Raw genomic sequence first — 19,945 nt, forward strand, 5'->3', positions numbered from 1 at the left:
TGCAGTCCACAATTTTTTATTTGGGTAAATTTTGTCTTTTGAGAGAAATATATTTTTGATGTTCACAACCAGTGTACGAACTGTGCTTTTAAGGATAACACGTGTGCGGCGCCTAGAATGTATTGGGACGCATGTTTAGTTTAGCTTTTCCCCAAGCCAACACTTTCTCACTCAGTTGATGTGAACAAAATTTGATCTTGAACATTGCGCTTTCCGGAGTTTGAGGCTCATTTTTGGCATCGGCGTGGTCAGGAATGCGAAGAGTACCAATGTGACACCTATTATGTGACAATTTGTAAACTTTGCTCTCGCAGAAGAATCGCCTTGTTATTTCTGTTATGTCTCACACTAGAACGAAATGATGGCTTGAATGACCAACGGAAACGTACAGAAGAAGGGTAAACCTAGCTGTATAGAGGAAATTTCTTTACACATCTCTTGTGCCTTCGGTTTCTCATCTCGTCACCTGCTCAACATTCGAATCTTTCGTTTCACATTAAGACAACATGTACGTTCATATCGCTTTTTCAGTGCGTTTCATGGATTTTTAAGTTTCATGTGACTGCAACAAGAGGTGTTGAAGACATCGCTGGCCTGAAGTAGTGAAGCTGTCGCCTTCCTTTCACTGCAACTTCCATGGCGAACCTGATTTTTCTTTTTTCATCTATTTCTGTGTTCGGCACCTGGATACTGTGATCACTTTTACATAATTTTTTCCAGGCAATCAGATAATTTGGTGACTGAATTCGATCATGAAATGGCATCTTCAGGAGCTTGATTTCGCAGCGAGAAGTTACAGTGTACCACCTGCGCCTTCGCCTGCACATTTTTCATGTGAAGTGGCGAATAAGTTCCACTTTCCAAACCCTTTTTGATCTTCTTCGTGATAGCAGAAATTCAGACAATTATTTCGTTCGTATACTGTGATCCAGCTCCATCAGAAAAAAAAAAGTGAATTTTTTTCAAGCGGGGTAGATCCGCTTTCAGGACTTTGAGCACTGCACTCTGAAAAGCATATACTGGAACTGCACCATGAACCAAACAGTCAGAAACCTCTACAGGGTTGTTTTCCTCCTTGGAATAATAAACAACTATTTGATGTATGGTGGCCTGCCCGTTTACCCAGTGGTAAGAATTTGGTGCCTCTTGAATTATGAAGCTGTAATTGTCTGCGAACTCCATCCCCATTACGGCCAAATGTTGATTTAGCTGCACAATCAGGTTTTGAAAATAGGTAGCTTGTTGCTTACTGATAAAATTGTGGATATTGAGCCTGTTCAATCTACCCGTGAATTTTCCGAAAAAAAAATCTTGTTAGTTCCTATCAAGGATTTCGGGTCTACACTTATCCATTGCTGGACATTATTGCAGTCTTTGCTGCCGATGACATGAGTAAGACTTTACTGAAGTAGGGTTTCGGCGTAAACCGTGCCTGGGAAAGCTGTCCATTTGTCGAAAATGCAGTCTTCATTATTAATATGACATTCTATAGTAGCCGATAGCTCCTCGATGTTCTGCTCAAGCCAGCTAGAAGAAAGCATCAGCTTAAAGTTTTGATGACTTATGTACACGCACACCATGTGTGTATCACTTCAAGCCGGGAGAAAATAGTGTGGACGATGCAATTTGGCGAATGTCGAGAATACGCACTTTAAATTCGAAACTTTTTTTTTCCATTCTGTAAGCATCTCTTTGATATTCAACGACAATCGCTTTTACTGGATTTGCAGTGTGTCATTTTTGCCTGCGGGCAGTTGAACACAGAGTTATCTTCATAAAGTGCCCCGTTTGGGGGCTTTACTTCTACACTCACCGACCGGCACCGTTCTTTGTCTCTTGAGATTAGAATTCCAATTTGCGCCTTGATTGTGTTTCACTTACGACCTTGTGGTTCCGATGCTCCAAAGAATTGTATCTCTTAATCTCGAGACCATGATCTTGGGGCAAAGGTCATGTACTATACCTTTTTTTTTTTTTGCTCTGCTTTCTTGCTCATAAAACTTCCTTTTCAGCTCTAGCATTAGGCAGACATAATCACTCAAAAGAGGTTCACTGCCTTAATGTTTTGAAGTAATCGATGATTGGCGCAGCCCTGTATACGCAGCAGTTCCATCCCGTGTATTTTCTCGCACTACTTCCGCTTTCTCGTTCATGTTCGAGTGTCATCTGCGCACTTCTCGTTTCCTCTCAACACTGCTACCACCAGCTGTGGTTAAGACCTCCTTTTGTTTTTCGGTATCGGCAGGTTGAGGTTCACTCCGCTTCGTCTGGACTTGGCACTGGGATCTCCCGATGAAACAAAAATTCTCTTCTTTCGAGTGCTTTATGTTTCCGAATCTTGTGGACCCATCACAGTGTACCGGCTTTCTATAGTTCGTACAGGAACCCTTGTCTCTCATGGAATCGCACTTACACATCCAGCGAATAATCTCGCTGACGTGAGATTTTCACGATGAGCCTGCAAAGGTTTTCGCCTTTGTCACACTTTTTTTCTGTGGACACTAGAAGTCGCTTCGGGGTACCATCGTGTCCACATGCCGGTGAGCCTTTTTGGGGTGTGTGGAGGAGGGTGGCTGCTCTTGGTCCTACGGGACTTGGACAGGTAGGTCCCCTCCGTTTGCGGCGGGGTAGAGCCTGCCACCAATGGTTGTACCTCTTGTAGGCGCTCCTTGAACCCACCAGAGCTTCTGTGGCGGATGACGGGTGTTGTGCCGCGCGTATTCCTCTCTCCGTTGTTACGGCGCTTGACTACTGTTCCCAAGGACGCGGGATCGAATCCCGGCCTCGGCGGCAGCTTTTCGATGGAGGCGAAAAGCAAGGCGCCCGTGTGCTGTGCGATGTCAGTGCACGTTAAAGAACCCCAGGTGGTCGAAATTTCCGGAGTCCTCCTCTACGGCGTCTCTCATAGCCTGAGTCGCTTTGGGACGTTAAACCCCCCAAACCAACCAACCATCTCTTTCTTTCTTTCTTTCTTTCTTTCTTTCTTTCTTTCTTTCTTTCTTTCTTTCTTTCTTTCTTTCTTTCTTTCTTTCTTTCTTTCTTTCTTTCTTTCTTTCTTTCTTTCTTTCTTTCTTCCTTTCTTTCTTTCTTTCTTTCTTTGTTTCTTTCGTCTCTTTTGTCCGCACGAGGCGGCTGTGAGGTTGGAGGGTGGCTGCTCCTCCCACTACAGGCCTACCAGTCCCAGCTCCGTAGGGCCAAGAACAGCCCGACCACCTGTGTATATTTAACGTGCACTGACATCGCGAGGGGAGGAGGTTGGCTGCTCCTGTAACAAGGGGGCTCTGACTGGTAAGTGACCGCCTCTTGCGCCGGGGGCTAGCCTGCCACCGGAGATGTATCTGTTGTAGTCCATCATTGCACCTGCCATAGCTTTGGTGGTGGACGACAGCTGTGGCGATGGGGAGGTGGAGATGGGGAAGGGTGGCGGTTCCTAGCCCTACGGGGCTAGGACTGGCAGGTCCACGCCGCTTTAGGCGAGGCTAGCCTGCGTCACATTATTACGGTTCCTGATCATGCCGAGGCCAAACATGAGTCTCAAACTCAGGAAAGTGCATCGTCCAAGATGGATTTTTGTTGGTGTCTACTGAGGGAGAAAGTGTTGGCTTGGCAAAAAGCTAAACTAAACATGCTTCCCAATATATGTTTGGCGCCGCACAAGTGTTATGCAGTAAAAACACAGTTCGCACACTGGTTGTGAAGCACAAAACAAATTGACTCAAACGAAAAACTGTTAGGCGCAGGCAAAGTAATATATGAGTTTAATGAGCTAACTCAGGTAATTTTTTTCTATTCGGCCTTCACTTTCAATTTAGATCTCAATCTAAGAAACGCATCACTCTGCAAACTTTGGATGTGATATTCCTAAAAAGTATGTTTTAAAGGAAGCCTAAATTATTTGCCATAAACGCTACATACAGATCAACGCTGAAATATTTCATTGTTACTAAGCCATAAGCCATGAACGACGTTTACGATCAAATACTGCAAACGCACCATTTTACCTCTTCTATTGAACCAAGAAAACGCATAAAATTCTTATATGGGGGAACTAATGACGTTGCATGAAAGCAACCATCGTGGTAATTAAAATAGAATCTGGTACTTTATTTGCTTTCGCACTTTATCTAAAAATATTTAGTTGCAAACATATTTTGCATATTCGAGAAAACTTCGAAGGCATTTAAGTGAGAATTTTCGCAAAAATGATTTGGCAAAACAGTATTCACACAATCGACAATTACCTCAATATTTTTGAGAGAATCGGTGGTGGTCGCTTTTGAGGCCTGGGACATTTCTCGCTCTCGATGAATTACCCTCATGCGTTACCTTCTTCGCACATGCAGAAATTCTCTATCAGAGCCTGATTTTGGAGCAAACGACACAGACGAGGGTTGTTGTTGTGGCTGTAGGAAGAAAGAAACGAAAATGCACAGGCCTGCTACTGGCTCTGTAGCTGAGCCACCTCCGCTGCCTCGTGCGGACAAAAGATAAAATAGGCAAGAAAGAAAAAAAGAATTGGGAGAGAAAGACACGCGCCGCAACAACAGCCGCCGTCCACCACAACCGAAGCGGTTCGGGTACAATGACGGCCTACAACAGATTTGGTTTGTTTTGGTTTGTGGGGCATAACGTCCCAAGGCGACTTAGGCTACGAGAGACGCCGTAGTGGTGGACTCCGGAAATTTCGACAAACTGGGTTTCTTTAACGTGCACTGACATCGTACAGCACACGGGCGCCTTACTTTTCGCCTCCATGGAAAAGCTGCCGCCGAGACCGGGATTCGATCCCGCGCCCTTGGGAACAGTAGTCGAGCGCCGTACCCACTGCGCCAGCCCGGCTGGGTCGCCCTACAACAGATAAAAATTCAAAGCAGGCTAGCCCCCACCGCAAGCGGCGGTGACCTACCTCTCCTAGCCCCACCAGGCCACAGACGAGAGTGGTCTGTTTACGCTGAGGTATAGTACTCAATAGCACACGTTTCGTCGCACAAATGAGATCAAACGGCTAGTATGGTAATGACGGATTTCTCCTTCAAGAGGCGGCCAAGCCGTTGTCTTGATTGGCAAGTTCAACAGACTTCGATAAAGAGATTCATTTTATCGCTTCCATAAGATGTGCCTCTCATCGCACCTTGCTTTACCGCCTGCCCGTATACAGAACAAGAAATCAAGTACGTGTCATGACGTATTGGCGACCGTCGTGTTGGCTTGAAAACGAGTTTCTCAAAAGCCATCGACGGCGAATGAAGCATATTATGTAAGCTGTAATGTCGCGGCCGTAGTGTAAACTGAAACAGCCCCACTGATTGTGAGCAGATGTGCAAGCAATATTAAGAGAAACAGAGCATACAGAAGCGCCTACTTGTAAAATATTCAGTCGATCGAGTGGTGTTCGCCTAAGTGGTTTTCTTCCGTTAGACATAATAATTTCATACTCTTGTATCGAGAGCTCATATAATTATTTACTACTATGCCAACCGATTGTTAAGTCTGAATTCTATTCCGCTGCCGTGACCAGCTCCGCAAGTCCAGGACTCTTGCTGCCCGCCCCTCTTCTGGTCGCTCGTCACAGAGTTTGGTGAAAGTTCATCAGCGAGTTGACGCTGGGGAGTGCATCACCAAATTGATCTGGACAGACACTAAAACAGGGCTTCATACTTTTATTCAGAAGAATAATTAATATATTCACCAAACGGTTTTCGGTAGGATGTATAACATCGCCATCAGCCTAAATGAAATTTTGTTCTCAGTATATTCCTTGAGGTGTCATATTTTTTATCAATTCGGAGATCTTAAAAGAGGTCTAAGATTTAAGATTTATACTGCCATACTTAGGATATATTTGAAGAATTCGGACGCCATTGTCGAAATAGTGTGTAATCAATATTCAGCCCTGTGCTGATTCTGTAAAAGAATCTACACTCCCTTAACACGTGTCTAACTACACAAAACGGAACTTACGTTTCGCAATTAGGCCTTGACGAAACTTTGAAGTGCCGATTTCAGAGCATTATTCAAACAGTGCGATATCGGCTTTTTCAGGCACCATCATATCACTAGAAATGTCAAAAGCGGGGCGATAGACAGTGCTGCGAAACTTCGCGTTGCCATTGATCAGTGTTGGACAGTCGAGGCTTCCTTCTTCTGTAGGTAGCTATCTCTGAGCTGTCGGCGATGCGGCTTCCCCGTCTCAGTTTGCGGGATGTTGTCCACGAATTCAACGCCACCACGAAGCTGCTTGTGGGGAGCCACGAGATCTGGAATTTCAATAGTTCGACAAAATGTTTGCTCTGACGTCGTGCTGGAAACAATGTAATATGTTCTCTGACCACGTTGAGCAATAAAGAATTGAAGTTACGGGGGCCACACGCCCAGTGGCATTGAAGCCCTCTTACACGACCTTTGTGCGTTCTAAATGTACGCTAAACATCAATGAAATTTCATTGTACGTTGAGCAGATTCCTTGTGCAGATTTGAGAACAAAAATAATGAAAGGATACACCTGCAAAATGTCAATTGAATCTTTTTAAATTTGATAGTGGTGCGGAAAGTCAAGAGCCCGATGAATTGCGTGTAATTAGCTTTTACTACGGAGACAATAAAATACAGTTGCAAGCTCTCTTTATGGCATGTTTTGAATAAAGCTTGGTCTTATCAAGTTATATACGCATATTTTGTTCAAGCATTTTGCCCCAATAATTTTGATTCTTGCATTGCAGTGCCACACACAAGCACGATGTTCATGAGCGGCAGATGAGAGTAATAAATATGAATTTGAGCAATAGATAAATTACAATTGTGACAAGCTTAAGAAAAATAAATGTAAGTCTCAACGCACACATGGCCTACTGTGCCACAACTTTGAATCAGGAACGAGAGAAGTCAACGAAGCGCCATATCCATCTATGGCTTTTTCGCTGGCACCTAAACCGAAGAGTTCGGCAATCTCTTCTCGTCCGCTACTGCAATGAAAATAACTGCAATGCAACAAATAACGCTCTAAATCAAAAACGTGCAACAGGTTGAATAGAATTCATTAAAAACATGAAATCAGGAAAACACACAGCCATGCGTCAGTGGGAAATAGAAAACATAAAGGAGTGCAATATGTTCAATTGGATATGTGGTCATCCAGTGAACGCTAACATCAGAGCAACAGACACCTCTCAAGCTCTGATCAATTAGGAAATATTTAATTTCAATTATAATCTCCAAGCTCAAATACAGTTATTTTGGACAATATTTGGTCTGATAAGCACTAAGTCCTGCACATACACACAATATAAATGTCATTCAGGCTTTTTGCAATAATAACACTTGTGTGGCTTTAGTTCTTGGAACCGGACATCATGGCATCCAAACCCGCTTTTCTATATTTCAAGTACTGGTAAGATTAGCGCGAGCACTCTGCTGTTTACAACAAGAGTAAACCTCGTAGAAAATTGTCGGAGGAACTCCTTACTTCCATCACCTAAAATATTTTTTAAAGAGAATTTATTGGGTACATACATACATAGAAAAACCCACGTTAATCACAGATCAAATCACTATACAAAACACTCTATGCTACATATACATAATGATTCCCCAGAGAGGGCAAAACAATAGAAGGGGAGGGGGAGGCTCTAATAAAGGACGACAGGAATCTCAAGTCGGCTCGTCATACAACAAAGCGCGTGTGCAAGCGCCGCAGAAACCGTGTCTTGTATTTATCGCTAAAACAAGTCATTATTCAAACTGGAATTACAGACGATGTTTGCTGTTGTTATTGTGGCTGTGGGAAGTAGGAAAAAAAATGCAAGGGCCTGTACTGGCTCTGTAGCTGAGCCACCTTCGCTGCCTCAAGCAAACAGAAGAGAAAATAAAGAAGAAAGAAAAGGAACAGTGAGAGAAAGACGCGCGCCGCAGCAGCAGCCGTCGTCCACCACCAAAACGGTGGCGGGTGCAATGACAGCCTACAGCAGATAAAAATTATGTGGCAGTCTAGCCCCCGCCGCAAGTGGCGTTGCCCTACCGTCCCAGCCCCGTATGTCCAGGAACTGCCACCCTTCACCACCTCTTATTCTTCTGTTGTTGTTGTTGTGGCTGTAGGAAGAAGGAAAAGAAAATGCACGGGTCTGCTACTGGCTCTGTAGCTGAGCCACCTCCGCTGCCTCGTGCTGATAGAGGAAGAAATCTTGTTGGTTTTATATAGGGAACAGATATGTTCCGTATTAGTTGTAATCGCTATAAATATCATTTAGTGTAATCGCTTTATCGTTTCCTGCTTTTGATTCCTCCAACGCGAATCTTTGTTATTCGCGAGGAATCTTCTTAATCGCGAAGTGGGAGCAGAGTGGCAGTCCACCACTAATATCCCCAGAATGGAAAACATATAAAACAAATCTGTAAACTGACGTACATTTTTCATAACATGCGGACCCTACATTCCCATAGTTTCATATGCATGGTTCATGTGGAATAGGTCCGTTTCGCTTCACAGATAAGACTTGCCTTTGATGTAGGCGGTAATGGCCGCCTTCTTGGCTCGAACTTCTTGTTCCGTGGCAGGGCGGCGGTCGAGCACCACGAAGGCGAGGGGCACCTCGCCATAATCCGGGTGGGGTACGCCGATCACTGCCGCCTGCGCCACGTCTGGGTGCTCGTGGAGCAACTCCTCCAGCTCGGCGGGGGCCCCCTGCTGGTCTATGCACTTGATCAGGTCTTTGATGCGATCGAGTACGTAGAGCTCTCCTCGGGCAGAGTAGTAGCCCGTGTCGCCTACGGTGGAACAGAAACGCCTCGGTTAATTTATTTGCCTCCCATCATCCCAGTTCACGAGCATTAAGAAAACTGTCGAATCAGTTCTGTTGGGAAATTCAGGAGAAATGGGAAGCTAAGAAAATGTATTATGAAGCAAGAGAACTGCTTGTTCCTGATGGTACAAAAATGGGTTCCTGTTTGCCGTACTAATATATTTATTACCAGGATTTAACAGACCTAAATATACGTACTTCAATATACATCGCAGAACCAAACAACCCGTCAACGCCTATGAGTATGGCGTCGACACACTGAAATTCTCTGATACCCTTCGCAAGGCTTCCGCAATGCTACAAATAGGCATGTGGACGGGTATGCGGATAGACATTGACTGAATGCCATTCCAATGTGCCCACTGCAATCAAACATGATTGTCCATCTATGATAGCAGTTGGCATTACCTAACAGGTATCTCAGGTCACATTGCCAACCCTAAATTGCTGATATTTCAGGTATTGATGAGATCAATTCTAAAGTTCGGAAAAGAAAAACCTTAAAACTTCTAGCGTCCTCTTATGTCATATTTTCGCCAAGCTCAACGACCTTTGGGTGGAAATCACCTTGGAAATTCCCGATCTTGAAGAGGAACTGATATAGCTTTTTTTTTTTTTTTTGCTGATTTGAACGAAATTCAACAAACTTAATGCGCAAATTTGTGGGAAAGCGGGACAAGCAATTTTGCGCTACGATTTTGAATTGTAACTAAATGAAGAATAAAATTTGGAGATTTCAGTCTTTTCCCCAGCGTGTTGGAGAAGCGCGAAAACTCTGATTATTTCACTATTGCTGAATTTCAGATTTTTGCTGTCTTCTACCATATGTTATGTGTCATCCAAAGCTGCCGAACAATATTCTCTGTACACCTTCCCGCTTCTCGTTATCCACCCTCTTTTTCTCTTCAGATGAGCATAAAATACATACCACGTGCTCATAATAATGCTTCATGAGCTATATAATCACTGGCGTTTGTTTTCGATTTCCATAGATTTATCCTTTGATTGAAGCGTAGCGTCGCACTACACAACGCCATTGTTGTGGTTCCATGCAGTGTTGCCATAGTACGATTTTACACACTACAGACAAGTCTGAACACCTAATTCCAATGCTAGAAAAAAAAAGATTTGTCATTTAACTTTCGCCCCCGGCTCCTCAAAGGGTTTCCAACAACACGGGATTTTTTTTATTTCTCTTGGTGCACCGCGCGCAGCGCAACAGCGCACGGATGAGCCATGAGAAATTGCATGACTCGCATGCTAGTGAGGGTGCCGAAGCGAACTAACCTAATCTACAGCCCTTTTCAAAGTTTAAAGCCCAGGGTATACTTTTGAGCCGTATACGTACTGTGGCTCATAATGCATTCCCAGGTTTCCATACTAGCTGGAGACAAGATTTTTCATCCTACCCTCTCCAATGGCTATGGCTTCCACGACTGTTGAAGAAGTCATAGTATACTGCTTAAAAACAAACTCTCTGGTCTCTAAACTTTTGACAAAGGCTGTACATGGATGACTGGGCGGTTCCGTGTTAGGACGAGGACAGAAGATGGAAGGTGTACCTCAGGAGTGGATTAGGTGTTTCGCGAGAGGGGTTGACTGGAGGAAAAACTTATGCCAGGCAGCTATCCGGGCAGATAACCCTTATCTGGGAGCGGGAGTTCATCCGGGATCGAACGAGATTTAGCGAGAGTACTCAGACACTCAAGAGAAAATGGGGCGCTGCGGTGAACAATGACTTTCGAGCCGTCTCCAATGTTGGCGACACGGTAACTTACACACTCAGTATATCACTGTGCTGAGGCATCAGCTCCATGACGCTTCCTTGTGCTCCCATCAGGTAGTTATTGTTAACGGTCAGGACGGCGACTTTATGACATACGCAACGTAAGTAACGTAGTGTAAATTCCTGCAATTGAAGTTTATTTGTAACAAAATTCTGTAACCTTATTACATTACTTAGGCTACTTAAGCAGCGTAATAAGTTAGCTTGTTGTCATTTTATTCTAAAGATTTGAAAATTTCTCTTTTAGTATCGTTTTGTTAAAAAGGGCGACTGTTCATACAGGGAATGGCTTGGCCTCTGCGTTGAAAAATGAGGAAATATGCCCTACGCGTTTATTATATCTGCTTTCCCCTGCAACAGAATAAACAGAGAATGTTAAAAAGGGCAACTGTTCATACAGGGCTTGGCCTCTGCGTTGAAAAATGAGGAAATATGCCCTACGCGTTTATTATATCTTCTTTCCCCTGCAACAGAATAAACAGAGAAACGTGAATTGCGTGAATCGCTAATGGCAGCTGGCACTTTTTCTGCACGTCAAAGATAAAAGGGCCGCTTTAGAAACAATTTCGTCGAGCTGCCTTACCGTGATAAGATTTGCTGTGTGAGGTGTAATTGGCAATGTAATCTTTTACTGTCGCTTTCTCGGGCATAAATAATGAATGCGAGACAATATGTACTGTGTTGGATACGCTTATTGAAATTGTCCAGTTATCTGGTGGACAGCAAAACCAGTCATTGAAAACCAATAGTGAGCACTTTTGACGACCGAAAAAAAATTTAAAAGCACAAACTTACGAGCCTCCCGAAAGAAGCTCTGTGTATGTATTGACACTTTTATAGCGTAATTCAACAGTATCAAAAGAGAAATGTATTCCCCAGCAACTAGTAGTTGAGACAATTCTTCTCTGACTATGGATGCTGTGCAGCCATCGAAGAGTCCATTAAGAGCACTTAACCTTTCCTTTTGTTATCTTTGCCCAGCTGAACTGGCGTTGATTTTTATCGACTGCACTCGCCTGATTTGACGAAGCCATCTTTGTCGAACACGGAAGACGCGGCTTCCGGGTTGTCTAGGTAGCCCTTGAAGCAAGTCGGACCCTTGATGCAGATTTCACCGCATTCACCGGGACCCAGCTTCTTGCCAGTTTCCACGTCCACTACCTACAGCAAAAAAGAAAAAAAAATATCTCAGAAAACCAACTGCAGCCTCATATCTTTTTTGCTCGAGAACTGCTGTCGTCAGCAAGACACATTCTTAAAGCTGCTTCTTTTAGATGGTATAGCATCCCTCTAGATTACAATGTGCCAGTGCGGCACCTGGAATTCCAAAGATGTTTTTGTTCATGCATGGGCTTGTACGGTACAGCGGCTCTGTACTACGCTAGCCCTGTTTCGCAGTGTTCTTGCTCATGCCTCTAAAAACCAAAGGGCGGAGGAAAGCATCGACGCAATAAAAGTGGAGGCTGCTACGAACCCTCAGGGTCTCGTGCAGTATTGGTAATTTTGAAACTGAACAGCTATCTAAACTAGATTAACTATGATGCTTTCCGTTGCTCTTAATTTTTTACTTGGCAAACTGCAAAAATGCTACACTACGGGTGCAGTATTGCAAACAAACATTTATTTGGTTCTGTGATACTTTCCCGGCATTTAAGGGGTTTTTGCCGTCATATGTCTTTGCATTTGCTTAGGCTGCGTTAGGTAACGTGGCCTGAGAACCTGAGAAATATGACCTGAGAAACGACAGGTGGTGTGAGACTGATCGGTAGCTATTTATGAAACGGGATAGCTAGGCCTGTTAATACAACAATAGATAATGACTGCGGCAAACGCGCTTGCTATTGTTTGACACAGAGATGATATAAAAGCATGACTGGCGATGGGGCTTTAAGGATACAAGTGAAAACATTGGCTAGGGCAATGGGCACTTAAACAGAATTGAGGGGCGCTGAGTTCTTAGCAGTAAAACTTCTTTCGCAAACTGTTTAACACAAGTAAAAACAAAACCTACAGAGTAATTGAGAAGCAACCTGTCAAAATTGGTCACTGACCAACCTTCACGCTTACGTAGGGCATAGGTATTCCAACCGTTTTGAAATCATGGCACATCCCCCTCGTGTGGGCGATGGCGCAGCACACCTCCGTCAGTCCATACCCTGTGCAAGCCGATGAGGAAAAGAGTTGGTCAGAACAGCGGTTCTTGAAACACTGGCTGCACAACACATTTCGTTCCTTTGGAGGGCGTTGCATCTTTCAGGTCTGAGTATATTGCTCAAAAATTTGTCGAATTGTCATAGACGGGATTCAGGCGGCTGTAGAGTATGGCAGTCGAAGACATGTTTTATAAAGCATCAAATGTGTTCATCTCCACTCTTTTTTTTTTTTTTTCTGGTCTTGTGACACAAAAGGGAAATTTGGAATTCCCACACCGTACTTTTGTATTGTACGAGATAACTGCAATTTGAGAACCTAGAAACCTTTTTCTGAATCAGGTCATGCATATTCCGAATCAAATTATTTCTAAATATGAATGCACTCCATAAGGATGAAAAAGAATTCGGCATAACAGTTGGTGAAGGTACGGTTTTAGACATAAATATAACAAGCTTTTGATGACTATAACCATTTACGGCATACAGCCGTAGTAGAATTAAACTACCGCAATACTTAATGAACAAGTGGCTGCAATTACCTGGACTGATTGTGCTGGTAAGCTTCAAAGCATGTTCCGCATTTGGGACAACAGGATGCACGCCTACACGTTTGCACAGAGTGTAGACATGCAGATGGTTTTATGTATTTTTCACGACAATATTTTCAGTTTTCTTTCTTCTCTTTGTTTCCGTTGTTTACGGCTCTATTATCATTCGTCGAATGTCTTCAACAAAGTTATAACGGTATAAGAATTCTTGTAACGTATGTGATTGATATTTGAGATGTGTGTATGTGCATTCCTACATTTTTGTTCATTTATATAATATAGCAACTTATTTTCTTTGGTTCGTATTGAAACTTCGGACCATGCTCGTCGATTCGTCACTATTAACAGAACGGTAGCTAGACCTGTGCAGGAAAGAATACACAGTACAGAGGCAACTGCTTAACGAAAAAGTGCGGTGCACTTTCTGCATTCAAGCCGTGAGCCGTTTTACAGAACCCACCCTCAGACTTGGCGTGAGTGAAGTCCGTCCAAGTTCGCCTACCAAACTGTCTAGAACAAACCGTGCAAGAAAGAAGAGTACAGCGATAAGAAACAAAATGAGGTCAGAGGAAGAGATTATAGGATGCTGCCATGGACAAAAAGAGAGAAGTTACATACAAAGAATGCAAATGAGTACTTGCTTAGGGCGGTTAGGTCAAATGCTAACTGCGCGCGCTTGCACTACAGTCGTTTTAGTTTCGGGTCACCTACACTCAGCAGCATAGTGTAGTAATCTGCCACATTATGTGAGAGTCCACCAGATAAAGATATGAAACCTCGCTTTAGCAACGGCGTATTCTCCCATAAAATGAGCAATGCCAGTTGGTAGCTCCTTCCGACTCGCCATACCATTTAGTCTTGTAGTATTACTCAACCAGCAAATAAATCAATGCGTCTTGCCCACTGCAACCCTTCAACTCCAAAGCTAGCATGCTACCCCTAGGCCCCGCCGGACCATTTGAGTCCCTTGTTTAAAAACTTTATGGCGGGTCGGCTTCCGAATGAGGTGCTATCTTTCGACTATATGATAATGAGTATCTGAGGGGTGAAATAGGCACAATATAGGTGTGTAGTGGTTTAGCGAACTACGCAGAGCGTGAATGCGCAAAGTGGATGCAGGAGACGGCAGGCATTAGTTCGTTTTTTGGAATGGGACTTAAGGACGCGCCGTAATTCCCACTCCTCGCCCTCTATGGAGAATTTCCACTTCTTGATTTATTTAATCACTTCAGTTTCTTTGCGAGCGGCTATAATAGGAAGCGGAAGAGAGCGCCGGAGTTACATCCCTACCGCTTACCTTCACTTCTTTTGGAAGAAGAGAAGGCAATATAATAACGAAAGCATTCACCTTTATCTGAGATGAATAATTACTGTCAGTGAAGTTGTGGCTCAGGTAAGTGGTCGTAGCAACAGTAACGCTCACGCTTAGCCCAAGCCTACCTCAGTACGGCGTCATGCCTGGCCACTGTAAATTCAAAGTAGTTCAACCTTTGAACTTGAACTTTGTGCTCGTGAATTGGTGGTTACCATGATTCACGAACGCCGCGATTTCCTTCAACTGCAGCCAGAATGAGTTCCGTTCCAGGTATCTCGGAGTTAGCGAACAGTGCAGCCAGCAGCACTTTCCCAAGTGTAAATCTTCTAACCATGTTAAACCATGGTCACTTTTTTTTCACTTTGCGGGTGGCTGTAAAATATAACAGACAAGTCGAAGCACCAAAGCCTGTGGATAGCGCAGTAAGCGGCGTAACGCAGAAATACGGCTGATCCGCAGTACTGTCGACCCTTTTTGTCGACGTCGACGCACACTACTTGAAAATGAGTTCTCCGCCAGGCAAGACACCGATCGGCGGTGTAGCAAGAGAGAGGCCGAGTGGACGACGGACGCTGTGCAGCATTCAGAAGGGAGCCGTTTACAAAGCTTATATAGAGGACGCACCTTGAACTTCCATAACTTCCAACTCGGATGTCGTTCCTGCAAGGCGGCTCGCGCTAGAGAGATGGGGTGGGGATTGCGTCAGGCACAAGTAGCCACCCCAGGCTCACGTCGATTGTTAAAAGGCTCCTGAAACGTTTTATTCGATATTATTCCAATGCAAAGAATCCACAGAGGTGGTATATGTAAGTAGCCGAGCCAAAATTAAAAACTGTACGTGCTACCAATATTTCTGACTATTGTTATACAAAATGCCCCTGGAAGCCACCCCAACTTGTTAGGGCGACCCCTCTCAGCGCGCCCTCTTCTCTATGGCGTCATCGGAGATTGCTGGGTGCACCGCAATCATTATACGCTCCCAAAAGACGGGGGCGGGAAGGGGCGGCATGGGACATCGTGACGACTTCCTTTCTTCGCATTTTGCTTCCGCCCTGGCGTGAGCTGAGTTGACGGGGAGAGGAAGAACGTTTGAAATTGCCGATATGTTAGGTGCTAATGAGGCTGCCTTGAATATGTCTGTGTTGCGGAGTGAAATGATGGAATTTATACTGCTCGTGCACATTATATAGTTTTAGTGAAAGTTTTTATGAACCCTCTAATGAGTCCTCTGCTTTTTAGGCAGTTTTTATTCGAATACTTGTTTGTTTCCGGACGAAGGTTCCACCTACCAGCAATGAATTGTTTTCTGTTTAGGGTCTCTTATCCAAGATCAACTCGACGCTCTTATAGCTTCATACTATTCTGTCCAGAATTTCTGAATTCAGCCGTAAAAGTTTATTTTTTATGGAATTTTACGAGAGACACTCTAGAAATGGCGACCCTCAACATGTATTTACTGTAAAATCGTGAACCCGCGCTCACTTTGAATGCTGTTTACATATAGTTCTTCAAACAGAATTCGAGTTCAAAAAGCTGCGATAAATACAATGTTTATTAGAGCAGTTACCGGAACAAGGATTTTATATACATGTGTAATTTGTATATATCAATCTTTTATTGAATTTATTTAAAACAAGAAGTATTTATTGTGTATTTATTATTTAATAGAATTATTTATGTAGCAAAAACACGGGGCAGCTGCTTGTTGGTCGATTCAAGGTACGGCCACCATCGATGTTCAAGAGGAGTCTGACAAAAGGAGTTCAGACAAAGCACCAGAAGGGAGTTGTAGCTCTTTCTCCTTTATGGAACGGTCTCAGTATTGGGCGACTACAGCCCACTCCCAACTTGACTACATAAAACTCAGAGAAAAGGTGGCGACACTCATTTCAGATGAACATAGATCAAAACGGCGCATAGAAACAGAGCGAAAAGAACACATGCCAGCATACCGTAGGTGACAATGCAGCCGGGGAAGACCTGGCTTAGTCCCCTAAGCACCTTGGGGGCCACGCAACTACCACCAGTATACACCGCCTTCACGCTGCTCACGTCCAGCGAGGGTGGCACGCCGCGGTGGGCGATCAGCTGCACGTGCATAGGGTACAGGAACACCGTGGTCACCTGAGCCAGAAAGAAAATTTCAGTCGGTGTACAAGCGCAAAGTGAAATTATGCACAGACACAGCCCAATCATTTCGTAGATAGCATTGAGGCACTCTCCTTATATTGTGTCTGTATTAATTACTAGTGTGCTTTGTATCGGAGATTGTGATTTTGATTGACTATAGAGCTTATGGAACTCTTGTATGGTTTTCTTGATGTATTGACTGTTCCTAAAAATGTGGGCTGCTGATCATGCAAACCGATTGTATAAGAACTTTCACTTATTGGAGCGCTGAGCCGGCCAACGTAGCTTTACAAAGTTTGCAGTGTGACCTGCACTGTTTAAGGCTTAATGAGGGGGGGGGGGGGGGGGGGGGCTGTAAACAAAAATTTAAAAAAGTTTAAACATGACTAAACCTAAGTAGACAACGCGAAAGCTCTCGAATCCTCCCTGACTGTCTGCTAACCTCAAGGAGGCCACCGTCGGGTCTACAGGTCAAGAAAATATTTGGGGGGTTTTGATGTGGGAGGTCCCAGTAGGTGATCGAGATGGGCAGTGGAGGCGGTGGAGTAAAGGGTATGCGGGGCAGGGAGGCTGTTTCTGCTCAGACAATTTTGCATACCTGAGGCGATATGTACCAATACGAATAAAGTTTATCAGGTGTACGAACTAAAAGACGAAGCGGGTTTGCCAAGTAGGAGTGGGCAGAGAAGAGCAGCTGCAATGCGGACGCCTGAAAGTTCTTTCTTCTTCTTTGCTGTACAGACTCCCCTTCTTCTTGGCACGTGGTTATCTGCATCCGGCTGTCAATATATCGACATCAACGCGAGGTCATCGTGGTTTGTGGCAGCGAACTGGACGGTTGATGTCATCAATTCTGCCAACACCTTCCTCTTCTCAACGCCAGCATGCTTCAAAGGAACGTCGGCACCACCCACTGCGGATATAAAAGCCAGCGGTTTCAACGACTTCTTCAGTGAGCAGAGTAGAGCAGCTGCAATACGGACGCCTGATAGTTTTTCTGCTTCTTTGCTGTACAGGTCGGTACAGGTTGCTGTACCGACAGGTTGCTGTAGGTTCTTTGCTGTACAGGTTGGTAATAGTACTTCCTCACACGCTAAACGTACCAGCAAAGTTTGTACGCTCCTCTTCCCTTGCCCACTTGTGTCAGCTTAAACGATCTGAGAATAAATGCATGTTATAAAACTTTCATTGTTAGCAGGCGCCATTGAGTCAAACCCTAGGCCGGCACTAGGTGAAGCTAGCCCTAATGCTGATGTTCTTACTGCTATTGCGGCGCTGTTAACAAAATCAGATACCCGCCATGCTGAGCTGATGGATACCTTAACGCAGCTCAAGGCTGACTTGAATTAGAGCAGAAAGTGTTTGATCTCACTTCCAGGCTTATGGCAGTTGAGTCCCACGTACAGACGTTGGAAGGCGAATGTTCCCACGGACTCATTTATGCTATATTCGTTGCTGTTCATGCTGATTCTGCCGCAATAAACTCACGGTTAGACGATCTCGAGGACCGATTCAGTTGAGACAACTTTATCTTTTACGGTGTCCCGGACAATGGCTCATAAGCCTGGGTTGAGTTCGAAGAACACGTTCGAACAATTCTTTCTGAGACATTAGCCTTTTCTTTTCCTGGTGAGTGCATCCATCGTGCTCACAGACTGGGCTTGTATATATCGGAGGGATGTCGACCTATCGTTGTGAAATTCGGTTCCCCCAAATTAAAAGACAAAATTTTATCGCAGCGCTCTAAATTCAAAGGTTCTAAAATAGCGATTAGTGATTACTTTTCTAGCGCCACATGCCAGTCCCGCAAAAACTTTGGCCGAATTCGGAAGGGCTTCAGGACAGAAGTATTCATTGCGAGCGAACCGATCGTACTTACACAAAAAATGCTACGTCTAATCAATCGATCGCGTTAGGGAAGTAGATCTTACCGACAGTCGCTCTAGCGCTAACAGAGACCAATCTCCTGTTTCGAATTCCATGGACAATACCACGAGTGTCTCATATACTACTAGTAGCTCATCGCAATAGCCACCTACACGCCCGGTCTTAAAGCCAGTTTCCCTTCTTTTTTTCGAATGTACACAGTGTCCGTAACAAAAGTGACGATCTGTCTTCAGTTATTGACACGTGTTCAGCCGACATTCTTACCCTAACCGAAACTTAGCTTTCGAGTGATATTGAAGATGATGAAATGTGAGAGTGTTTTGAAATTTTTTCGCTGTGACCGCATCTTGCGTACTGGTGGCGGGGTACTGGTTGCTGTCGTGATGCTCTGAGATCTTGTCTTTTAGATATCGCTTCACCGTTAGAAATTGCGTGTGCACGTGTCAACCTCGAATATCGCAATTTTATTTTTTGCGTGTCTTATAGCCCACCCGCTTTGTCCATGACATTTTGTTCTGATCTTCTGATCTACATGACGTAATAAACGAGTTACGTGTGCAGTTGCCTTCAAGTCCGCTCTTTCTTCTTGATGATTTTAATTATCAAGCAATTAATTGGCATGACTCACTTCCTGCATCAGATGGCTCATCTGAGTGCTCTCTCTTCGTAAACCTTTCCATGGATGTTAAAATTAAGCAGCTAGTTCTGCAGCCTACGTGATCTACACAGCACTCTACTAACACCCTTGACCTCATCCTCACTACCACACCTCAGCTTGTTTCCTGTTAAAGATGCATGACTGGTTTAGGTGATTATTGCCTAATTTATTTCGAACTGAAAACTTCTGTTCCCACTATGAAAAGGCCAATGGCCTACTGAACAAGAAGATAAGACTATGTCGGCGGGCCAAGGCAGCACCAACGGCCTAACGTTGGCACGCCTACGCTGCAGCTAATACTGAGAGCAAACAATAGTTGCATCTGAAACAAGAAAGCAATTTTACCAGCACACCCTCCCATCTCTTCTGAAAGAAAATCCAAAGAAATTTTTGAATGCGGTCAGCGGGAATAAGTCGAATATAGTAGATCTTTCCGACTAGAGCAACGTATCAATACCCGAGAGTGAATGCTGCAAAGTGTTGAACGAATATTTTGCTTCATGTTTGTCGTCTACATCTCTGAACTATTTCCCCATCTTTGTACGTCTTATTTTTTTAGCTATGGATACGATAACCGTTGATTCTGTCGGTGTATTATATTTAATTGAAAGACAGAAGGTTTCAGCTTCCTCGGGTGTGGACGCAATAACATCAGTTTTTGAAAAGCTCATTT

At 44.1% G+C, this 19,945-nt stretch overlaps 1 protein-coding gene across 1 annotated transcript in view; it reads right to left on the reverse strand.

Moving 5' to 3' along the window:
• Nucleotides 1-6,114: 6,114 nt before the first annotated feature.
• LOC146178881 (uncharacterized) overlaps nucleotides 6,115-19,945 on the reverse strand; it is a 35,991-nt gene continuing 22,160 nt past the window's right edge. Inside the window, exons 6-10 of the mRNA XM_084580062.1 lie at nucleotides 16,550-16,721; nucleotides 12,637-12,737; nucleotides 11,598-11,742; nucleotides 8,494-8,760; nucleotides 6,115-6,257 (exon numbers count right to left, since the gene is read on the reverse strand). Of these exons, the coding sequence (XP_084436188.1) occupies nucleotides 6,115-6,257; nucleotides 8,494-8,760; nucleotides 11,598-11,742; nucleotides 12,637-12,737; nucleotides 16,550-16,721 (828 nt within the window). The remainder of the gene's footprint in view (nucleotides 6,258-8,493; nucleotides 8,761-11,597; nucleotides 11,743-12,636; nucleotides 12,738-16,549; nucleotides 16,722-19,945) is intronic.

The sequence above is a fragment of the Amblyomma maculatum genome, chromosome 9, assembly GCF_055883805.1.
Source record: "Amblyomma maculatum isolate TAMU_Amacu chromosome 9, ASM5588380v1, whole genome shotgun sequence".
In the NCBI taxonomy this organism is placed as follows: domain Eukaryota; kingdom Metazoa; phylum Arthropoda; class Arachnida; order Ixodida; family Ixodidae; genus Amblyomma; species Amblyomma maculatum.